This window comes from Salvelinus alpinus, chromosome 20 (assembly GCF_045679555.1).
Source record: "Salvelinus alpinus chromosome 20, SLU_Salpinus.1, whole genome shotgun sequence".
NCBI lineage: Eukaryota > Metazoa > Chordata > Actinopteri > Salmoniformes > Salmonidae > Salvelinus > Salvelinus alpinus.
This window is the reverse complement of record NC_092105.1, coordinates 46650607-46670891: the sequence shown is the minus strand read 5'-3', so window position 1 is coordinate 46670891 and position 20285 is coordinate 46650607. Positions and strand designations below refer to the sequence as shown.

The 20285-nt window shown below is 41.9% G+C and overlaps 1 protein-coding gene across 7 annotated transcripts in view; it reads right to left on the bottom strand.

Moving 5' to 3' along the window:
* LOC139547006 (solute carrier family 35 member F5-like) overlaps positions 1-19644 on the bottom strand; it is a 121069-nt gene extending 101425 nt beyond the window's left edge. For 3 of the 7 annotated variants that reach the window (XM_071356039.1, XM_071356033.1, XM_071356038.1), the window contains exons 1-8: positions 19444-19644; positions 17943-18039; positions 17504-17566; positions 17257-17391; positions 16567-16716; positions 16323-16388; positions 16095-16176; positions 2043-2233 (exon numbers count right to left, since the gene is read on the bottom strand). In XM_071356039.1, coding sequence (XP_071212140.1) covers positions 2043-2233; positions 16095-16176; positions 16323-16388; positions 16567-16716; positions 17257-17391 — 624 coding nt within the window. In that variant the 5' untranslated portion in view covers positions 17504-17566; positions 17943-18039; positions 19444-19644. Of the gene's footprint in view, positions 1-2042; positions 2234-16094; positions 16177-16322; positions 16389-16566; positions 16717-17256; positions 17392-17503; positions 17567-17916; positions 18040-18395; positions 19061-19443 lie in introns of those variants that run through there. The other 4 variants (XM_071356034.1, XM_071356036.1, XM_071356035.1 and 1 more) reach the window with 4 other exon arrangements.
* Between the last annotated feature and the right edge of the window lie 641 nt (positions 19645-20285).

Here is a 20285-nt window from a genome sequence, read left to right as displayed (position 1 = left end):
GGCAGGCTCCTCGTGGAGTGCAATGAGAGGCAGGTGGTTAGAGCGTTGGACTAGTCAACTGTAAGGTTGCAAGATTGAATCCCCGAGCTGACAAGGTAAAAATCTGTCGTTCTGCCCCTGAACAAGGCATTTAACCCACCTTTCCTAGGCAGTCATTGAAAATAAGAATGTGTTCTTAACTGACTTGGCTAGTTAAATAAAGATGTGTAAAGAATTATATAATTCGTCCAAATCGGTGGCCAAAAAAAACGATTTCCGATTGTTATGAAAACTTGAAAATCGGCCCTAATTAAATCGGCCATTCCAATTAATCGGTCGACCTCTAGTTCAGAGAAATTAGTCACTGAAGTTGTTAGGTTTATGTCCTATCCTGCATCCTGATATTACCAGGTCTGACCACTAGATGGTGTTTGTTTTTAAAGAATTGCATTGGATTTGTGCCACAAAAAAAAGTTAGCATTTGAAACAGTGGGCAGGTAAACAAAACCAAAGTATGGGTGACATGTCTGATGAGTATGCAGGCCGTGGAAACCTGGGACATTTTCAGCTTCCAAGAATTGTGTACAGATCCTTGCAACATGGGGCCGCGCATTATCATTCTGAAACATAGGTGATGGCAGAGGATGATTCGTCACGGTATCTCTGTGCATTCAAATTGCCATTGACAAAATACAATGGTTTTCAATGTCCTTAGCTTATACCAGCCCATACCATAACCTCTCCACCACCATGGGGCACTCTGTTCACAACGTTGACGTTAGCAAACCACTCGCCCACAAGAGGCCATACACGCGGTCTGCCCGATACAGTTGAAACCAGGATTCATCTGTGAAGAGCACACTTCTCCAGCGTGTCAGTGGCCATCGAAGGTGAGCATTTCCCCACTCAAGTCGGTTATGATGCCGAACTGCAGTCAGGTAAAGACCCTGGTGAGGATGACGAGCACGCAGATGAACTTCCCAGAGACGGTTTATGACAGTTTGTGCAGAAATTCTTCAGTTGTGCAAACCCACAGTTTCATCAGCTGTCTGGGTTGCTGGTCTTAGACAATCCCGTAGGTGAAGAAGCCAGATGTGGAGGTTCTGGGCTGGCGTGGTTAAACATGGTCTGCGGTTGAGGCCGGTTGGACGTACTGCGAAATTCTCTAAAATGATGGCTTACAGTAGAGAAATTAACATTCCATTTTCTGGCAACAGCTCTGGTGGACATTCCTGCAGTCCGCATGTCAATTGCATGCTCCCTCAAAACTTGAGGCATCTGTGGCATTGTGTTGTGTGACAAAACTGCACATTTTAGAGTGGCCTTTTATTGTTCCGAGCACAAGGTGCACCTCTGTAATGATCATGCTGTTTCATCAGCTTCTTGATATGCCACACCTGTCAGGTGGATAGTTTATCTTGGCAACAGAGAAATGCTCACTAAAATTTGTGTGCACAATTTGAGAGAAATACATTTTTTGTGCATTTAGAAAATGTCACGGATGTTTTATTTCAGCTCATGAAACCAACACTTTACATGTTGCGTTTATATTTTTGTTCAGTGTAACTTCATTTCTCAGAGATCCAATTTTATTTCAGAAAATAATAATCTTATCTGTTTCTAATTACAGAAAGGATCTCAGAACAATCTGAGATGGTGGGTGTCATGACTTGCTGAAATGACATGGAACGACCCTGGGGGTGTTCTTCAGCAAACACACTGCAGCAAAATTAGTAGTACTACCAGCAATAACTCATCAATGATGATAATAAACTTTGTAGGTAACTCACCTACTACTGACAGTTAACAGTAATGTGACAAGTTTAACTATTTAGATTAAGTTGACAGACATTAAAAATAGAAAAAAAGCCTTTATTGCCTTAGGCAATAGAACGAAATCCCAAATGTATATACTCCAAAGATGCATTTAAGATACTGACTTTTCTTCCTCCAACTTAATACGGAGGTGCCCAGCTAGTATACTAAAGTTCGAGAGACTACCAAGTCAATAAGTCTACAGACACTAACAAAACAAGTTCTCACACTATAAAAATGTGACTCACCACAAAGCAGAAGAAGAAGCTGATCTTGGCCACGTCGGTGACGGTGAACTTGCCCACAGTGCGGAGCACGGCCTCCTGGTCCTTGGCGGCGGGGAAGGACATGCGGGACAGCTTGGCTTCCAGGGCCTGTGTGGACGGGAGCTGGCGCACCTCCATGATGTTGCTGAAGCGCACCCGCTGTTTTTTAGAGGCTGAGAGGTGGGAGGATGGAGGGGTGCAGAGAGAGCGAGAGAGAGATCAGCGTTTTAGGCCTTTGTGTCTTTGTATAAGAAGTTAATAAAGTGGTAGCTAGATGGATCACAGCATGACAAATGAAATGAACAAGACAATGAACCCTTCATCTAACGCATGCTTTTATTCTACTTATGTAAAAAAGCAATGAGTGTGAGTATTTAGCGCTCTATCAATGAGTATTTAGCACAGGCGTTTTCTAAAAAGCATCCGGTGCCCTATACTGGGCTTTTGGCACAATAATAGCATGGGATTGAATTGGGCAGCTTTGATTGGACACTTGAAAGTGTAGGACCCTGGAAGCAAAAATATACGTAATCTCCAAATGTACTATAATCATTCTATAACCATCAACACAGACAGAGCAATATGTAATCGTTTCATAATGAGAAACAAGAGAGGAAACTGAGCCAGAGGGTCACTCAAAAGGTCAGACGCAGTTCTCATGAGACAACCTTTTCTTTCACATTGTTTATCAACTCACTCATGGGTCAAACTTGAGGGCCATCACATCTCACAGCTCATCAGAAATACTACACCAAACATCTCGGTTAGATGTAAAATTACGCAAAGATGGCCTCCTAGGCAAAAACATCAAAATGACTTAGATTTCTTGATTCGTTTTTAGATTCATTCTGATTAAGTATATACTGGCTATTTTGTTGCTATGGCATCTCAAGAGGGACAAACAGTAATATTGCCCGTTTTTCTAGATTTTCAAGCGAAGGTCTTTTAATGGAGTATGCGAGACAGAGACGTTAGCGTCGCCTAGCCGAGTTCTGCTAGGAGCAAACCGAACCTAATATGTGGGCGCCTTACAGGTACATTACACGGCTACTCTATTTCACTATATATGTCTACATATCATATGCGCCATAAAAAGGTTGCACTTTCTCACTACACGCATATACGAGCGTTTCTGCATCCCACCAGTAGAAACGGGCCAGCTACATTTCCTGGTTGTAAGCAAACGACAAAGAGAACAGCCCCGTGGAGGTGTATCGAATTGATGTGAGACATATCAAAATGTCTGTTTGTAGCCAGCACTTTCAGCCAGAGGACTTCGAAACAGAACAGTAATCTCAACTGATGGGGTTGCCATGTCATCAAACTTTGAAAAGTGATGCTATTCCATCGATGTTCTCCTTCACTTCAAAGAGGAAGGCATCAGCCAACATTAGCGCAGTAGAAAATAAGTCAAGCTGAGGTAACGTTACCTGGCTAACGAACTACATGTGTTTATCTAAACCAACATCTAGCTAGCTTTCATAAGACGCTGGCTAGACATTCCAAATAATATGAATGTAATTAGCCAGCTGCTATCTGGTGATGTAACTTTGCAAGTTAACCTTAGCTTCGTTAGGTTACATTAGCTCGCTAGCCAACTGCCGCAGAGGATAATATAACTAACATTGTGTTCTATTTAGAGTCCGATCCCATCAACACCTGCAGTGGCATCAACATCAAGCTCAGTACCAGGAACATCCATCACCTAAAATCTTACTAAAATCGCACAGAAAACAGTACCGGAGCGCCAAGTCTAGGATAAAAAGGCTCCTTAATAGCTTCTGCCCCCAAGCCATAAGACTGCTGAACAATTAATCAAATGGCCACCGGACTATTTACATTTTTCCATGACTCAATGATGAAGAAATAAATATACTGGAACTAGGCATAAACATAGTCCGTGTCTTGTCATAGCTGGTGTGTTTACGAATGGGCTACAACTTGTACTGTAGTTCTCTCTGTAATGTGGAGGCATAGTTGATTGAAGGCTTGAAGACTAAATTTGAGAAAAGTCAGTATTAGTAAGGGGCTGGTATGGGTGACTAACTGGTGGGTATTGTGTTTGAAGGATAGTATGCATGAGGGGAGTGGGTGGATATAGTACCTTGTTTGAGTGTGTATTGATGGCACCGCCCATGGCGGCATATTCTGAGCTAGACGCACCAACAACACATAAAGCCTCACATAATTCTGCCCCAAAACAACAAAAATGTCTCAACCAATGGCATATGGGCTTTTTAGGTGAGCGCTGAAACCTCCCTGTGATAAGCAGTGCCCACTTTGTCAAAGGCGCAAAATATTTTTCTTGTCCATTCCCAGCCCGCCTCTCCAGGGTGCTGTTAGGAGAGGTCACAACGGCACTCCACCAACGTTCCGTCTCAAAAATAATCTAACATAAATTATGTAGCAGATAGAGTATGTGGACTTTTTCTGTAGCCTACAGGCTGGAGATAAAAGGTAATGAGATGGACACTTCATACATCATGCAGGTTTCTCCGATCAAATAGCCTAACCTAAATGGCGCTCAATCAAAAGAAAATGCGCTGTAATGTTAACATATCCTAAAAAGAGGACAGGTCAAAGGAAAATGGACAATCTGGAATCGTCTTCAAGAGAGCGAGAGTTGCACCCCTTCTGAAAAAACCTACACTCGATCCCTCCGATGTCAACAACTACAGACCAGTATCCCTTCTTTCTTTTCTCTCCAAAACTCTTGAACGTGCCGTCCTTGGCCAGCTCTCCTGCTATCTCTCTCAGAATGACCTTCTTGATCCAAATCAGTCAGGTTTCAAGACTAGTCATTCAACTGAGACTGCTCTTCTCTGTGTCACGGAGGCGCTCCGCACTGCTAAAGCTAACTCTCTCTCCTCTGCTCTCATCCTTCTAGACCTATCGGCTGCCTTTGATACTGTGAACCATCAGATCCTCCTCTCCACCCTCTCCGAGCTGGGCATCTCCGGCGCGGCCCACGCTTGGATTGCGTCCTACCTGACAGGTCGCTCCTACCAGGTGGCGTGGCGAGAATCTGTCTCCGCACCACGTGCTCTCACCACTGGTGTCCCCCAGGGCTCTGTTCTAGGCCCTCTCCTATTCTCGCTATACACCAAGTCACTTGGCTCTGTCATATCCTCACATGGTCTCTCCTATCATTGCTATGCAGACGACACACAATTAATCTTCTCCTTTCCCCCCTCTGATAACCAGGTGGTGAATCGCATCTCTGCATGTCTGGCAGACATATCAGTGTGGATGACGGATCACCACCTCAAGCTGAACCTCGGCAAGACGGAGCTGCTCTTCCTCCCGGGGAAGGACTGCCCGTTCCATGATCTCGCCATCACGGTTGACAACTCCATTGTGTCCTCCTCCCAGAGTGCTAAGAACCTTGGCGTGATCCTGGACAACACCCTGTCGTTCTCAACTAACATCAAGGCGGTGACCCGTTCCTGTAGGTTCATGCTCTACAACATTCGCAGAGTACGACCCTGCCTCACGCAGGAAGCGGCGCAGGTCCTAATCCAGGCACTTGTCATCTCCCGTCTGGATTACTGCAACTCGCTGTTGGCTGGGCTCCCTGCCTGTGCCATTAAACCCCTACAACTCATCCAGAACGCCGCAGCCCGTCTGGTGTTCAACTTTCCCAAGTTCTCTCACGTCACCCCGCTCCTCCGCTCTCTCCACTGGCTTCCAGTTGAAGCTCGCATCCGCTACAAGACCATGGTGCTTGCCTACGGAGCTGTGAGGGGAACGGCACCTCCATACCTTCAGGCTCTGATCAGGCCCTACACCCAAACAAGGGCACTGCGTTCATCCACCTCTGGCCTGCTCGCCTCCCTACCTCTGAGGAAGTACAGTTCCCGCTCAGCCCAGTCAAAACTGTTCGCTGCTCTGGCACCCCAATGGTGGAACAAACTCCCTCACGACGCCAGGTCAGCGGAGTCAATCACCACCTTCCGGAGACACCTGAAACCCCACCTCTTTAAGGAATACCTAGGATAGGATAAAGTAATCCTTCTAACCCCCCCCCCTTAAAAGAGTTAGATGCACTATTGTAAAGTGGTTGTTCCACTGGATATCATAAGGTGAATGCACCAATTTGTAAGTCGCTCTGGATAAGAGCGTCTGCTAAATGACTTAAATGTAATGTAAATGAATGGACAATCACAACTGTTGTCCAGGAGTTTAACCCCATTGTCATGATCAGTGGTTTCAAGTTTTAATCTGTACATTTTTGACAAGCTGATCATAGCGAAAAAGAAAATACTTCTACATTTCCCACTGTGTAAACACATTGCAAATAGGCTCACGATAACTCCTGATAAAGTTGGGTAGCTGATATTAAGAGCTTAATTAGCCCAATTGATTAGTCACAGGAATCAGGACCAATAAAGCCAATGCTACAGGCGGTGGGCCTACCACATGGATGGGCATTCATAAACTGTAGGCTAGTAAGCATGGACCGATGCCTTTTAGATGTTTATTTTTGTGCAGTTCGGACCGGCCTTGATTTCCACATCCACGGACATTGGTTTTTGGTCCAGTCCGGACCAAACATGACCCAATCACAGATGTCTATGTTTGGTTCAAATTTTGTCTGGTCTGGACCAGCCTTGATTTGGCCCCCAAAATTATTTTTTTTCAACTTTCATTCAGAACAAAAAATTTGCCTGATTTCAACAACCGGGAAAAAAGTATTTTTCAAAGTCCGGAAAAAAAAATATTTTAAACATATGAAAAATACTTTTTCACCTTTCATTCTGAACCTAAATCGAACAAAACTTCAATGTCATTTTGGTACTGGGACTACTCTAGTTTTGCAGGGGGCCTGCGTTTTTTGGTTTCGCCTTGGGCGGCAGAACAGCAAGGACCAGCCCTGATTGATGGGAACAAAGTAGTAAGATGTTGGCTAATCACTGACTACTGTGTGTCCTACAGACTAATCCTTCTGCTGCTGCTAATGACCTTGACACCAGTTTTAGTAGTACAGCGCCCGTAGACCCGTAGAATAAGCTCAACATCATCTGATTTTGAAACAAGCCAGGACAGCCAAAGGTATTTATGAAAGCACAATACCCTCAAACAAAATAGCCATTATAAACTGGGTGGTTCAAGCCCAGCATTATGTTGGTAAACCAGTTTAAAAATAGCAATAAGACACATCGGGGGCTTGTGATATATGACCAATATACCATGGCTAAGGGCTGTGTCGTAGCACTCCGTGTTGCATCGTGCTTAAGAACAGCGCTTAGACGTGGTATATTGGCCATATACCACACCCCCTCGGCCTTATTGCTAAAATATACTAAGCTGTCTACAAGACCTCCTCAAACTTTTTACACCTTTGCAGTCAGTTCTTTGGCATGGGGGAGAGGGGCTGTTAGTATACTCTCCTAGCCTATTCACACTGTAGGTGATCATACACAACTAGACTGTCTACAAGTCAAGTCCCCCTCAAACTTCTCACATATTTGCTAACAGCCCATTTCAATGCCCCATTATTGACTCTGAGTATAACCAAACACATAACAGTCTACTGTACCCTTTTTTGTGTACAGATGAACATGGTTTAATGTATGGCTACACATCAGTTTTCATGTTTTATACATCCTCATGATCAGTCTTCAGGTCAAATCAGTTGGTGGTGAAGAACATCGCCAAAGCCTGCTAACCAGCTGCCATTACCCAAAACACAAGAGGTTCAACCAGTTGAAGAACATTCTGGAACCTGCCTGGAACATTCACCCAACACAACATCCATATTCAGTTAGACTGAATTAGTATAATATAGAATGCCTAGTATGCTCACAACTGCATTGCGGTATAGACATTGCTATCTGTTGTACATAATATTTTGTGTGTACTGACAAGTGACTAAATGATTCCGGCTGCATCTGAAACCAATTAAGTGTTGACTTCAACTTCAGGATCAAGTCATTGTGATATTCATCAAATGTATTTGGATGAACTAGCTACAATCTTATTGCTAAAACAAATGATGCGGGGAGTTGGTTAATCATTTAAAATGATTTGTTGGCAAGTAAACATGTTTCAATGAAACAATAGATTGGTCTGTCAATATAGCATATAAGTAGACATGGCTTGTAATCAAGACAGCGTTTATTTGCTCTGGAGACAGATGAGTTTACACAGCAGTATGCAGGAACAGTCATGGCAATGTATGACATACAGTAAAAGAAAGATACCATTAACGCTTATAACACTAGTTCTAAAAAGGGAATACTTGCATATGGTGTGTTTGGGTGCTGCAGTGAGGTGTTCGGAGTCACTTTGACACAAGGAAAGATTGTTGTTAGGGTACCTTTCACATCTCCTCTTGAGAGTCAACTTCTTTGTGTCCAAGCGGTATTGTCTGTGAGAGAAAGGCAAAAACCACTATTAGACATTCATAGGCAATCACTGTGTACTGTTTGTATTCCTACTGTAGCAGCATGGTGTAGAATGAGACATCCCACAGACACACACTAGCTAGCTAGAACACACGGGTATAGTTACTCCAAGACTAAAGAAAGCCAAAGTAATTTCTTTACTCTCTGCCATCATCATCAAAACACCTCTCCAGTTTTGCTCTTAATGACAGGCACTGAGGCTAACTAGGCTAGTTGGTTAACTAGCTATAACGTTAGACTACAGTACATTTTAGGTTTAGCAAACACAGCTAGCTTGGCTTGTAGTGATACCAGCAAGCCCGGTTATTGCCGAATCGATCATTAAATTGTACTGTACTGAACAACACTGCCACGTGTAAAATGAAAGGTTATATTGCTACCTGGCTAGTGACAGCAAAACAACTTACTCGTTTGTTACTTGCCCTCCTGAGTCCTGGTCCAGCTGGTCTAAGCTGCCACCGCTGCTTGCTGGTCTCGCAATTATTATTTATCCTTGCTGTCTCAACTTGTCTTCAGTGTATTCCCGACTCAAATAAATAGGGCTGCATGTTCCTAAAGAAAAAATAAATATTGTCCAGCTCTTCTTGGAATGAGGAATCATCAGTAGCAGCCATTAGCTAGGTTTCCTCCAATTGGCGACAGGTTCTCATGAAAAAATTATCATCTGCATTAAGAAAATATGCGCATTTTACCACCAGTGGTGCGTTTACAACAAACAGACTTGTGGATAAAAATTTGTGCGCGATGACGTAGTGCACACAAAATTTTCTTTTTATGTACCGAAATAAAAATCTAATGTTCAATGTGTTTCCATCACATTTTCAACTCGACCAATACTTTTGTCACAAAAACATTTAGGGTAAATAAGAATGTTTCTAAAGACTTCTACATTAATGTGATTGCTGCCATGATTATGATCATCCTTAATGAATCGTGAATAATGATGAGTGAGAAAGTTAAAAACGCAGAAATATCATTCTCCCAAGACATGCTAACCTTTCATCAGTGGGGGGGTGGGATCTAACTTTTCTCACTCATCATTATTCACGATTCATTCAGGACTATCCGTAATCATGATAGCATACACATTAATGTAGAAGTGTTTAGAAACATATTCTGTTTGTATTTACAATGAAAGTGATCAATACATTACATTTACATTTAAGTCATTTAGCAGACGCTCTTATCCAGAGCGACTTACAAATTGGATTTCTTCTCTAATATCTGCAAGCAGAGTCTGAACATCAGACATGATGGCATTGTCTCCCTCAATCCATGCAATGGCTACTGCTATAGGTTTCAGGAGTTTCAGGCTGCTTACTACTCTCTCCCAAAATACATCATCCAGGAGGATCCTTTTGATGGGGCTGTCCATATCGGCAGACTGTGATATGGCCATTTCTTGGAGAGAGACTACTTCCCCTCAAGGACACTGTCAAACATGATGACAACACCACCCCAACGGGTGTTGCTAAGCAGCTTCAATGTGGTGCTCTTATTCTTCTCACTGTGCTTGGTGAGGTAGATTGCTTCTATAACTTGATGACCCTTCACATACCTAACCATTTCCTTGGCTCACTTGTAGTGTATCCATTGTTTTCAGTGTCATGGTGTCCTTGAGGAGCAGATTCAATGCATGAGCAGCACAGCAAATGGGTGTGATGTGAGTGTAGGACTCCTCCACTTTAGACTAAGCAGCCTTCATGTTTGCAGCATTGTCTGTCACCAGTGCAAATACCTTCTGATGACTGCCTTCAGCTCATCTGGAATGTAGAGACCGGTGTGTCTGTTGTCCCTTGTGTCTGTGCTCTTGTAGAATACTGGTTGAGGGGTGGAGATGATGTAGTTCATTATTCCTTGCCCAGGAACATTCAACCACTCATCTGAGATGATTGCAATACAGTCTGCTTTCTCTATGATTTGCTTGACCTTCCCTTGAACTCTGTTGAACTCTGCATCCAGAAAATGCGTAGAATGAGTAGAAGCATGTCTGGTTCGAGGGATGTATGCTGGGCAAATAACATTCAGAAATCTCTTCCAAGACACATTGCCTGTGAGCATCAGAGGTGAACCAGATGCATACACAGCTCGAGTAAGACATTCATCAGCATTTCTCTGACTACGTTCCTCCATTGAGTAAAAAAAAACTTCTGATTCCAGGAGGACCATGAGCTGTTGCTATGGATAAGGTGTCTGATTCATAATTTTCACCTCGAATAGAAGTAGAGGGACTTTTGTCAGGAGGTTGCTTGTTGTGAGTGCTGAGGGAACTTTATGCACTAGGCCAGATGATTCTGAATCTTTGTTGCATTCTTCACATATGATTTAGCACAGTATTTGCAAATGTACACAGCTTTTCCTTCTACATTAGCTGCAGTGAAATGTATCCACACATCAGATAGTGCCCGTTGGCACTTTCCTGTAAAGATTTTAAAAATTATGAGTAAAAAATAAATAAATAACATTCCATGTACAGATATATAGTTAAGCAGTTAGATTAAACACATCCTTTGTAAGACCCTGGGTCTCGACCCCGCCCTGTGCAACTGGGTCCTGGACTTCCTGACGGGCCGCCCCCAGGTGGTGAGGGTAGGTAACAACATCTCCACCCCGCTGATCCTCAACACTGGGGCCCCACAAGGGTGCGTTCTGAGCCCTCTCCTGTACTCCCTGTTCACCCACGACTGCGTGGCCATGCACGCCTCCAACTCAATCATCAAGTTTGCGGATGACACTACAGTGGTAGGCTTGATCACCAACAACGACGAGACGGCCTACAGGGAGGAGGTGAGGGCCCTCGGAGTGTGGTGTCAGGAAAATAACCTCATACTCAACGTCAACAAAACAAAGGAGATGATTGTGGACTTCAGGAAACAGCAGAGGGAGCACCCCCCTATCCACATCGACGGGTCAGTAGTGGAGAAGGTGGAAAGTTTTAAGTTCCTCGGTGTACACATCACGGACAAACTGAACTGGTCCACCCACACAGACAGCGTTGTGAAGAAGGCGCAGCAGCGCCTCTTCAACCTCAGGAGGCTGAAGAAATTCGGCTTGTCACCAAAAGCACTCACAAACTTCTACAGATGCACAATCGAGAGCATCCTGTCGGGCTGTATCACCGCCTGGTACGGCAACTGCTCCGCCCACAACCGTAAGGCTCTCCAGAGGGTAGTGAGGTCTGCAGAACGCATCACCAGGGGCAAACTACCTGCCCTCCAGGACACCTACACCACCCGATGTCACAGGAAGGCCATAAAGATCATCAAGGACAACAACCACCCAAGCCACTGCCTGTTCACCCCGCTATCATCCAGAAGGCGAGGTCAGTACAGGTGCATCAAAGCAGGGACCGAGAGACTGAAAAACAGCTTCTATCTCAAGGCCATCAGACTGTTAAACAGCCACCACTAACATTTAGCGGCCGCTGCCAACATACTGACTCAACTCCAGCCACTTTAAAAATGGGAATTGATGGAAATTATGTAAAAATGTACCACTAGCCACTTTAAGCAATGCCACTTAATACAATGTTTATATACCCTACATTACCCATCTCATATGTATATATACTGTACTCTATATCATCTACTGCATCTTGCCATCTTTATGCAATACATGTACCACTAGCCACTTTAAACTATGCCACTTTATGTTTACATACCCTACAGTACTCATCTCATATGTATATACCGTACTCTATACCATCTACTGCATCTGCCATGCCGTTCTGTACCACCACTCATCCATATATCTTTATGTACATATTCTTTATCCCTTTACACTTGTGTGTGTGTGTAAGGTAGTAGTGTGGAATTGTTAGGTTAGATTACTGTTGGTTATTACTGCATTGTCGGAACTAGAAGCACAAGCATTTCGCTACACTCGCATTAACATCTGCTAACCATGTGTATGTGACTAATAAAATTTGATTTGATTTGATTTGGAAATGGTTTTAAAATGAAATATGTATGGAAACAAGTGAATTAACATTCCAGTTAGCAGGCTCAAGCAAGCTAAAACCCACACGGTAGCAAAAACTAACTAGCAGAAATTGGTAACAAGTTAGAAATGATTTAAACACACTTTGCTGTAGGCTACTATTTACTAGTTAACAAAAAATAATGTATGTCATATAATATATATTCACCCCACCCAGTATTGTAATCAAAACTTAACAGAAAGCATGTAGTCCTTGGCTCAGACAGTGTAGTAGTGTGGGCTCAATAGCATCTCATTAGTGTGCAAGATCTTGAGAATCAGCTGTACATGTGATGGAAGAATGCACTGTGCATGCAGAGGGTTGCAATTCCATTGAATTGAGGATAGTTGAACTAAAATATACCACAAGACCAAGACCAAGACATTATTTACAATTCATTTCTATTGGGTAAAAAAATAATCTGAAACACAACCACAACAAACAACAAATGCATCCAACAAGTTTGTAGTCACAAACTAGCTGTAATCATTGCGTGCTAGGAATATGGGACCAAATACTAAACTTGACTACTTTAATACACATAAGTGTATTTGTCCCAATACTTTTCGTCCCCTAAAATGGGGTAATATACACAAAATGTGCTGCAATTTCTAAACGGTTCACCCGATATGGATGATAAAAATACCCTTAAATTAAAGCTGACAGTTTGCACTTTTAACTTCATAGTTTTTGTATCATTTCAACAAAAAAATGTGTCACTGTCCTAAAACTTTTGGAGCTCACCATAGCTCCAGTGAACCTGTAAACTAGTACATCCCCTATTTTGAAAAGCCTGCCTTCGAGTGTCGGGAACAATTCATTGGGCTCCCGTCAGGCTGTATTTAGTCTCTTTACAAAGCCAGGCAAAATGAGTCAACCTAAAAATCCAGCAATGTCCTGGCAGATAGTCCAATGGCTCTTTTTTTATTTAACTAGGCATGTCAGTTAAGAACAAATTCTTATTTACAATGACGGCCTACACCGGCCAAACCCGGACACCGCTGGGCCAATTGTGCTCCGCCCTATTGAACTGAATTTATTTTGGGTAACAGACATATACAACAAAATGTACAATGTGGACCCAGAGGATATTACTTGAAAGCATTAATTAAAACACTTGTTTCCTAAGTGGCCCTCGATGGTAAAAACAATAACGCATATAAATGGGACTCCCAATCACGAACAAGGACAACCATATCTACTCACTGCTAGCGTGATCATGCAATTGGCAAAACACAAAGGACACACTAATTGCAACAAAACATGACTCCATTCAATTTTAGATCAGACAGCAGGCTTAATCAATCAATGACGTCATTGGTTGAACTCTCCCGGCGCAAAAAAAAAAAATCCAGCTATAGTGCATAATTATGTGTGGGGGCACCCTCTTATCACTCATAATTATGTGGAGGCTGGAAAAACACCCCATAAAGTGTCTATTGGTGAAGCTTCCCTTTAACAGTCCCATTCTACAACCCCATTATTTGCCAAGGTCTTTACATATAAAGATCAACCTTAGCCAATAGCAATGTGTGCAATGATTATTATGTGCAATGTCTTGACTTCTGTGTGGAAACGCATCTGTATGTCCTGATCTTTTTTTATAAAACATTTTTATTTCATGTATAATTATGTTTGTATATATAATATTTTTCTTGTTTGTATGTTCACCTGCCCAGGGACTGCAGACAGAAATTAGCTGTTGGCTAAATCTGGTACAACAAATGTGTACTGAGAGTGTACTGAGATTGTTGTACTGTACATTGTCCCTCTTCAAATAATGTATTTTTTCAGAGAAAAATGTAGAATTTAGAATGTTTGCTTTTGATATAAATCATTGTTGCTATGGCTTTGCAATTCATATACAAGGGACTCTAGATTTTTAATGTTTGGTTAAATTGTTGCGACAAGATGAGGAGCCAATACAACGAGGGAGGGAGGCAGGTGGACACCGGTTGCCAGTCAAATCACAGGACCATTCGTGTTTGTAGCCAGCGTGGGAAATAAACACCCGCCAAATGAGGGTCGATTTTGGCATTGGCGGGTAAGAATGTCTGTTTCACAAGCCACATTGGCAGGTGGTCATACACAGCTTTTGGGCACAGTTTTTTAAAATTCCAAACCCCAAATGTAGACGCTGGTGAAATTGACCTGAAAGGCTACTAAAGTGTGACTTTGTCCTCGTGTTTCTTGGTTAGTTGCATCGTTTTGTCACACACTAGGTTGTTTTTCAATATTAGTTTGAATTTGCTGCAACTCTCTGCTGCTAGCGCAGACACAGATTATCATCTCTGACAGACAGACACAGAGATTATCATCTCAGACAGACACAGAGATTATCATCTCAGACAGACACAGAGATTATCATCTCAGACAGACATAGAGATTATCATCTCAGACAGACACAGAGATTATCATCTCAGACAGACACAGAGATTATCATCTCAGACAGACACAGAGGCCAGCTGAACATATTTGTTTTGCTCCTAAATGTATTTGTGTGCTCCTAAATATCAACTCATGTAGTCCTTGTAAAAAATGTCAGCGTTACAGCCCTGAACTAATAATAATAAATAAGCCATATCACTCAGCATTTTGTTGGCAGGGCAGGCACTTTGTTTACTCTGATTGATATTCAGTTGTAGAACTGTTTATCAGGTTTTACGTTTTTAATCAAAGTTATTTATTTTAACCTACAGTACATTGGTTAAAACACTCTGGTCACAAAAATGTAATTAGCGATATACCACATTACTTCTTACTAGTAATACATTTCTTGTTTTAGAAATATTACAAAACACGCTCATCAGTTATTTGCAATACATTTATGGTGTAATTATGATGGAAAAATATTTTGGCTGGTAAAAAATCTGAGTGGCTGGTAGATGTATAAATCTACCTGCCACAGTGTCTGGTGAACCAAAAAGTAAATGTCCCACCCTGGTTGTAGCCTGTCGAGAGGGCCTATGTTATATCTAAAAACCATGGATATCAATAAAGAAATTCAAGTTATGTGAGGCACCTTATCCTCACTGTGGTCAGGATTATCATATTCGGTCTGTCAATCATGAATTTAACCACATCTAAGCACTCTGATGTAGAGAACAAAGATTGCCCATAGGGTGAAACAAGTAGCCTAAATGATTGAACATGGAAAAGATAATCTCAATCAACAAGACAGTCCACAGGATTCCTACTCTCGAACATGATGAAATATTGATTATTGAAGGTTTCTTTAAAGAAAATACTCATTAAACAACCGCTGCTCCCGAGTGGCGCAGCAATCTAAGGCACTGCATCTCAGGGCTAGAGGCATCACTACAGACACCCTGGTTCGATTCCAGGCTGTATTACAACCGGCCATGATTGGGAGTCCCATAGGGCGGCACACAATTGGCCCAGCGTCGTCCGGGTTAGGGTTTGGCCGGGGTAGGCCGTCATTGTAAATAAGAATTTGTTCTTAACTGACTTGCCTAGTTAAATAAAGACATTTAAGAAAATATATTTTAGACTTTGTTTACCAGCTAAATAAGGCAATATGATTATTTATAGATCTTCATCAAATATTTAATCTACATTCTTAGTCTGTTGGTTAGTCTGCTAAAGGTTTTATTTCTATATATAAAAAATATATATTTTAATACTCACTGGAATCACAGTCTTCATTGGCACAGTTTGTCTGTTCTGTGGGAAGGTCCTGAAACTTCACAGGAACGTACAGGGGTTCACTCTGAAGTAAGAAAGAAAGTCTTCAACTAATGCACTCAACTAAAAGCATTTCTTATCATCACATTCATTACAGTATATTCAGCCAGCCAACAGTAAAATCTAAATGTGAGTCAGGGAGAATACAAAAAGCAAATCAATTATACTCACTAAGGTATGGTCATTCAAACTGGTGTCGTTGATACAGGGGGTAAAGTAGGCCTCGGCATCAGCAAACTGTGGGAAAATACTGTAGGTTAGACTGGGCTGTTTCATCATAGCACATCAACATTACCTTACTATCAACAACCACTACCAAATATACTGCATGCGCTAAGCAACAATTTATCTTTAGAGGGAAACAACAATGTTTCGTTGCCCCCATGTGGTTGTGGGATGTCAGTGCTATACGTACAAAGGCAGCGTGTCGTCCCCGAAGACTGCCCGTGCACTGCTGCCTCCATGGCCTCCACAGCAGGAACCCCAGCAGGTACAGCACAAACATGGAGGTCTTGGTGAACGTGCTGAAGAAGGGCTTATTGTACTCCTGCCGCTTGAATATGTACTGGGCGAAAATAGAGGTCAAAAAAGTATGACTTACTGTTCAAATGTCTGGCACTTCAAACTGATCCAGTGCAGATTAAAGAAACAAATAATTAGGGTGAAGTCACTTTGAAACTATTGAGATGTGGCTATTCCTAGTACAGGGCGGGGGGTATTAAAAATGTCTGGATAGACATTATGAGCAACATGGTGAAAACGTGACCCCACTAGTAGGCGAGGTGGAGCTACTACCATATTCCTAGTCAATCCTTTCAAATCTACACAAGTGCCTATGGGGTAGGGGTTAGCGGTCAAGCATTGTCGTGTAATTGAGCACTAGTCTTAAGATTGAGCATATTATCCGAAATAAAGGGTGCCTATCCCAGGCCACCCATTTCTGGATTGGTGCTGGTTTTCATTTCTCCCTGTACACTGTAATTGTCTGTAAATTGCACCTGCCAATCAGTTCCAAGCTTAAAAGCAAATACAAGAAGTAGGAATATGGCCCACGAAACCAGGGGAGATGTGCACCCCTGGTCTACAGGAAGTGCTAGTGTCTTACTGAGGTGAGCTCAGAGGAAGCAACCCAGATGATGTCCACCAGCACGAGGATGACCACCCCCAGGGCCATGCGTCTCTGCTGGGCCACCGTGCTGCTCTGAGAACCAATCCGGTTCATGATGAACACCCACACCATCTGGACAAACACACAAACATGTTATTACACACACACATTTCAAAACTGTTCATAAACAAATACCAAAAACAGATGTCTGGGAGATGTTCTTCAGATGTGACAGTGACAGTACCTGGAAATTCTAATACAGGATTCTTCAGAGTTTTGGACTTTCTGACTCGGAACAGGCAGGAATCTGAAACCGTGTCAAAGTAGATAATGAGAAACACTGTCCAACAATCCTATAGGGAGTGCACAAAACTCATCAACCGCAATCTACTATACGTCATATTGTTATACAACACCGAACGTTACTGTTTGGGTCAAAATCCATATAGATATCTGAAACCCAGACAAAGATGTTATAGGCTATGCCTAGCTGTTTGGTGACAATGGTTTCACAGGACACAAGACACAAGAGCTGCCTTTTCTTCAGAGCTGCCTCAACCAAAACTTATTTGTGACGTTACAAACTAATTTTAACACATTCTAACATCTGTACACTTTTCAACTGGTTTACCCACAAATATTAGAGTTTACAATTACTTTTTAAGAACTCTTTAGGATCTTACCGGGTCGACCCCAGGAAAGGCGCGTTGGCTCTAGGACTTGCTGTGCAGACCAGTTCAGGAAAGAGGAACACCAACATGGGGCTTCACAGGCACCATACTTCACATGCAATGAAACGGGGAAAACAAATAAGAACCTGACAATGTTCAATATCATAGCTAAGACAATTCGAAACCTATTTTTTTAACAGAAAGACAGGCAGGAGAAAAATAAAAAATAAATCTATCAGCAGAAAATAGGTAGGCCTCCACACAGACGAGTATGACGGGACTATTCACTGATTAGTCTGAAGTCATTGATGAATTATGCTATGCTCTCCTAATAAAAACACATAAGCCTACATCATTCCTACTAGATTTGACTAAATGCTCATTTTTGCACCACCTGAGTAAACACATCTAGCTCTCTCATGGGTGTACTTACTAGGAAGCAAACAGGCCAAAACAGGGACCAACCTGAACTTGTCCATTATGAAACTGTTTTAGTTGGAAAATGCACCAGCACTAATGCACCAGATCTTGGAGGGGAAACCAGAGGTGCCTAAGGGTCAGAGCTAGGTCCTTTTGAAACATGGCCTATCCACAAGGGGACTTGAGAAGACTCATGAGACCATAGACCTACTGGTAAAATGCACCTGACACGAGGGGGGTACTTCAGGGGTACTCTGGGTAGAGAAGAAAAAAACAGTTGGTGGTACAGTAACCGAAAAAGGTTGTGAACCACTGGATTAGCAGACAGGGAGCGGCTCATGAATGAACGCATTCATTGTTCTAATGTTTGCTCAGTGTTGCCTTAGCTATGCTAGTCTACTAGGGAGGAATCATGTATGCTAACGTTACAACTATGCAGAAGATTTGCATTATTTAACTAACGTTACAAAGTAGCCCTTCATCCACAGCAACATCAAAGAACTGTGGAGTAAATTCCCGAAGGTCCGAAAAAAAATCCTGGTATTTTTAGCCAAGTAGCTAAATCGAATAATCACGGTCAAGTAGGCATGCACAAAATACATTTGTCAAAGGGGTGAGAGGAATTTGACACGTCACTCTGAGTCTGACAAATGACTGTCTGTAACACTATAACGTTAGTTAGCGGTAGTGATTGCGAAGGTGCCCTTCATTTGATAATCAGATCTTTCTAAGCAGCTCACTAGCTCGATTCATCATTCATAGGACAAACAAGAGCGAAAGAGGGGGTAGTTAGCTTGATAACTTACTAACAAGATAAACAATTTCTTCCTCTGCTCGCAAGGACTCACGAGCTTGTTAACTAGCTGCAACATCATGCCGATTAGACAGCAGTTATCTAATTTAGCTAGTTAGTTTACCTGAATTAGTTTAAAATTAATGTAAAAATATATTTTTGCAATATGGGAACTGCAGTACTAGAGCCATTATTAGCCAACGCGTGAACTAACTAGCTTTCTCGATGTTTACAGCTAACGTTAACTACAGAGTAGCTAGTTAACGTTACCGTCAACAAATCATTCGTATTAAACGTTACCTAGCTAGCTAGATGGTAAGTAGGTTTCGTTCTATTTGACGTGGTCGGTCATTCTTCGTCTTTGCAGGAAAATAAAATTGCTTGATCATCGGTAATACATGTACAGTGTGCGATGATAACACATATCTAAACAAACTGGTTTTGTTGTAAACATTAACAATCCTTATGATTCCTGCTCAGGTGACTCTTCTTAGTCATTTAATTAAGACGCAGAAACTTCTGGGATATGTAGTCTTAATTTGGCGCCATGTAGAATATTTTATACTCAACAAGACTTCATTTCCCATGAAGCAGCTAGAGTGCAGCTGGGGTTGGTAGAAAATCTACATTTGACATGTAGGCCTACACAGAATCAAAACATGTATATGGGATGTATATTTTGTTGACATGTACAGTATACAAAATATATACATTAATAAAATCAAGACATATATTTTAGGAAATACTATATATCACAGTATTTTTATTTATTTAAATAACAGTTAAACCACCATCAATCTAAATCTACATGTCATTGGAGGCATGTGTCAACATTAATTTATCAAATTTTACACAATGAATTAATACAATTGTTGAAGCAATACTATAATGGCTACCATATTCCACACAATAGATTAATTGCATTTGTTGAAGGAATACTACACCATATATCAGAGTTATTTTGAATAAAATAATTACAATAGACTAGTGCACACGCCTGAGAAGAGGACCATTGTGATATTGCAAGCTTTTAGAAATCCATAATCCATGCCCTTTTTCTCAGATTTGTCAGAAAAACAAAGACAGTGGGAACCAGACAGATCTTTTAGAGGTCCTCAGGTGCAAGTGCTATTTGACATACT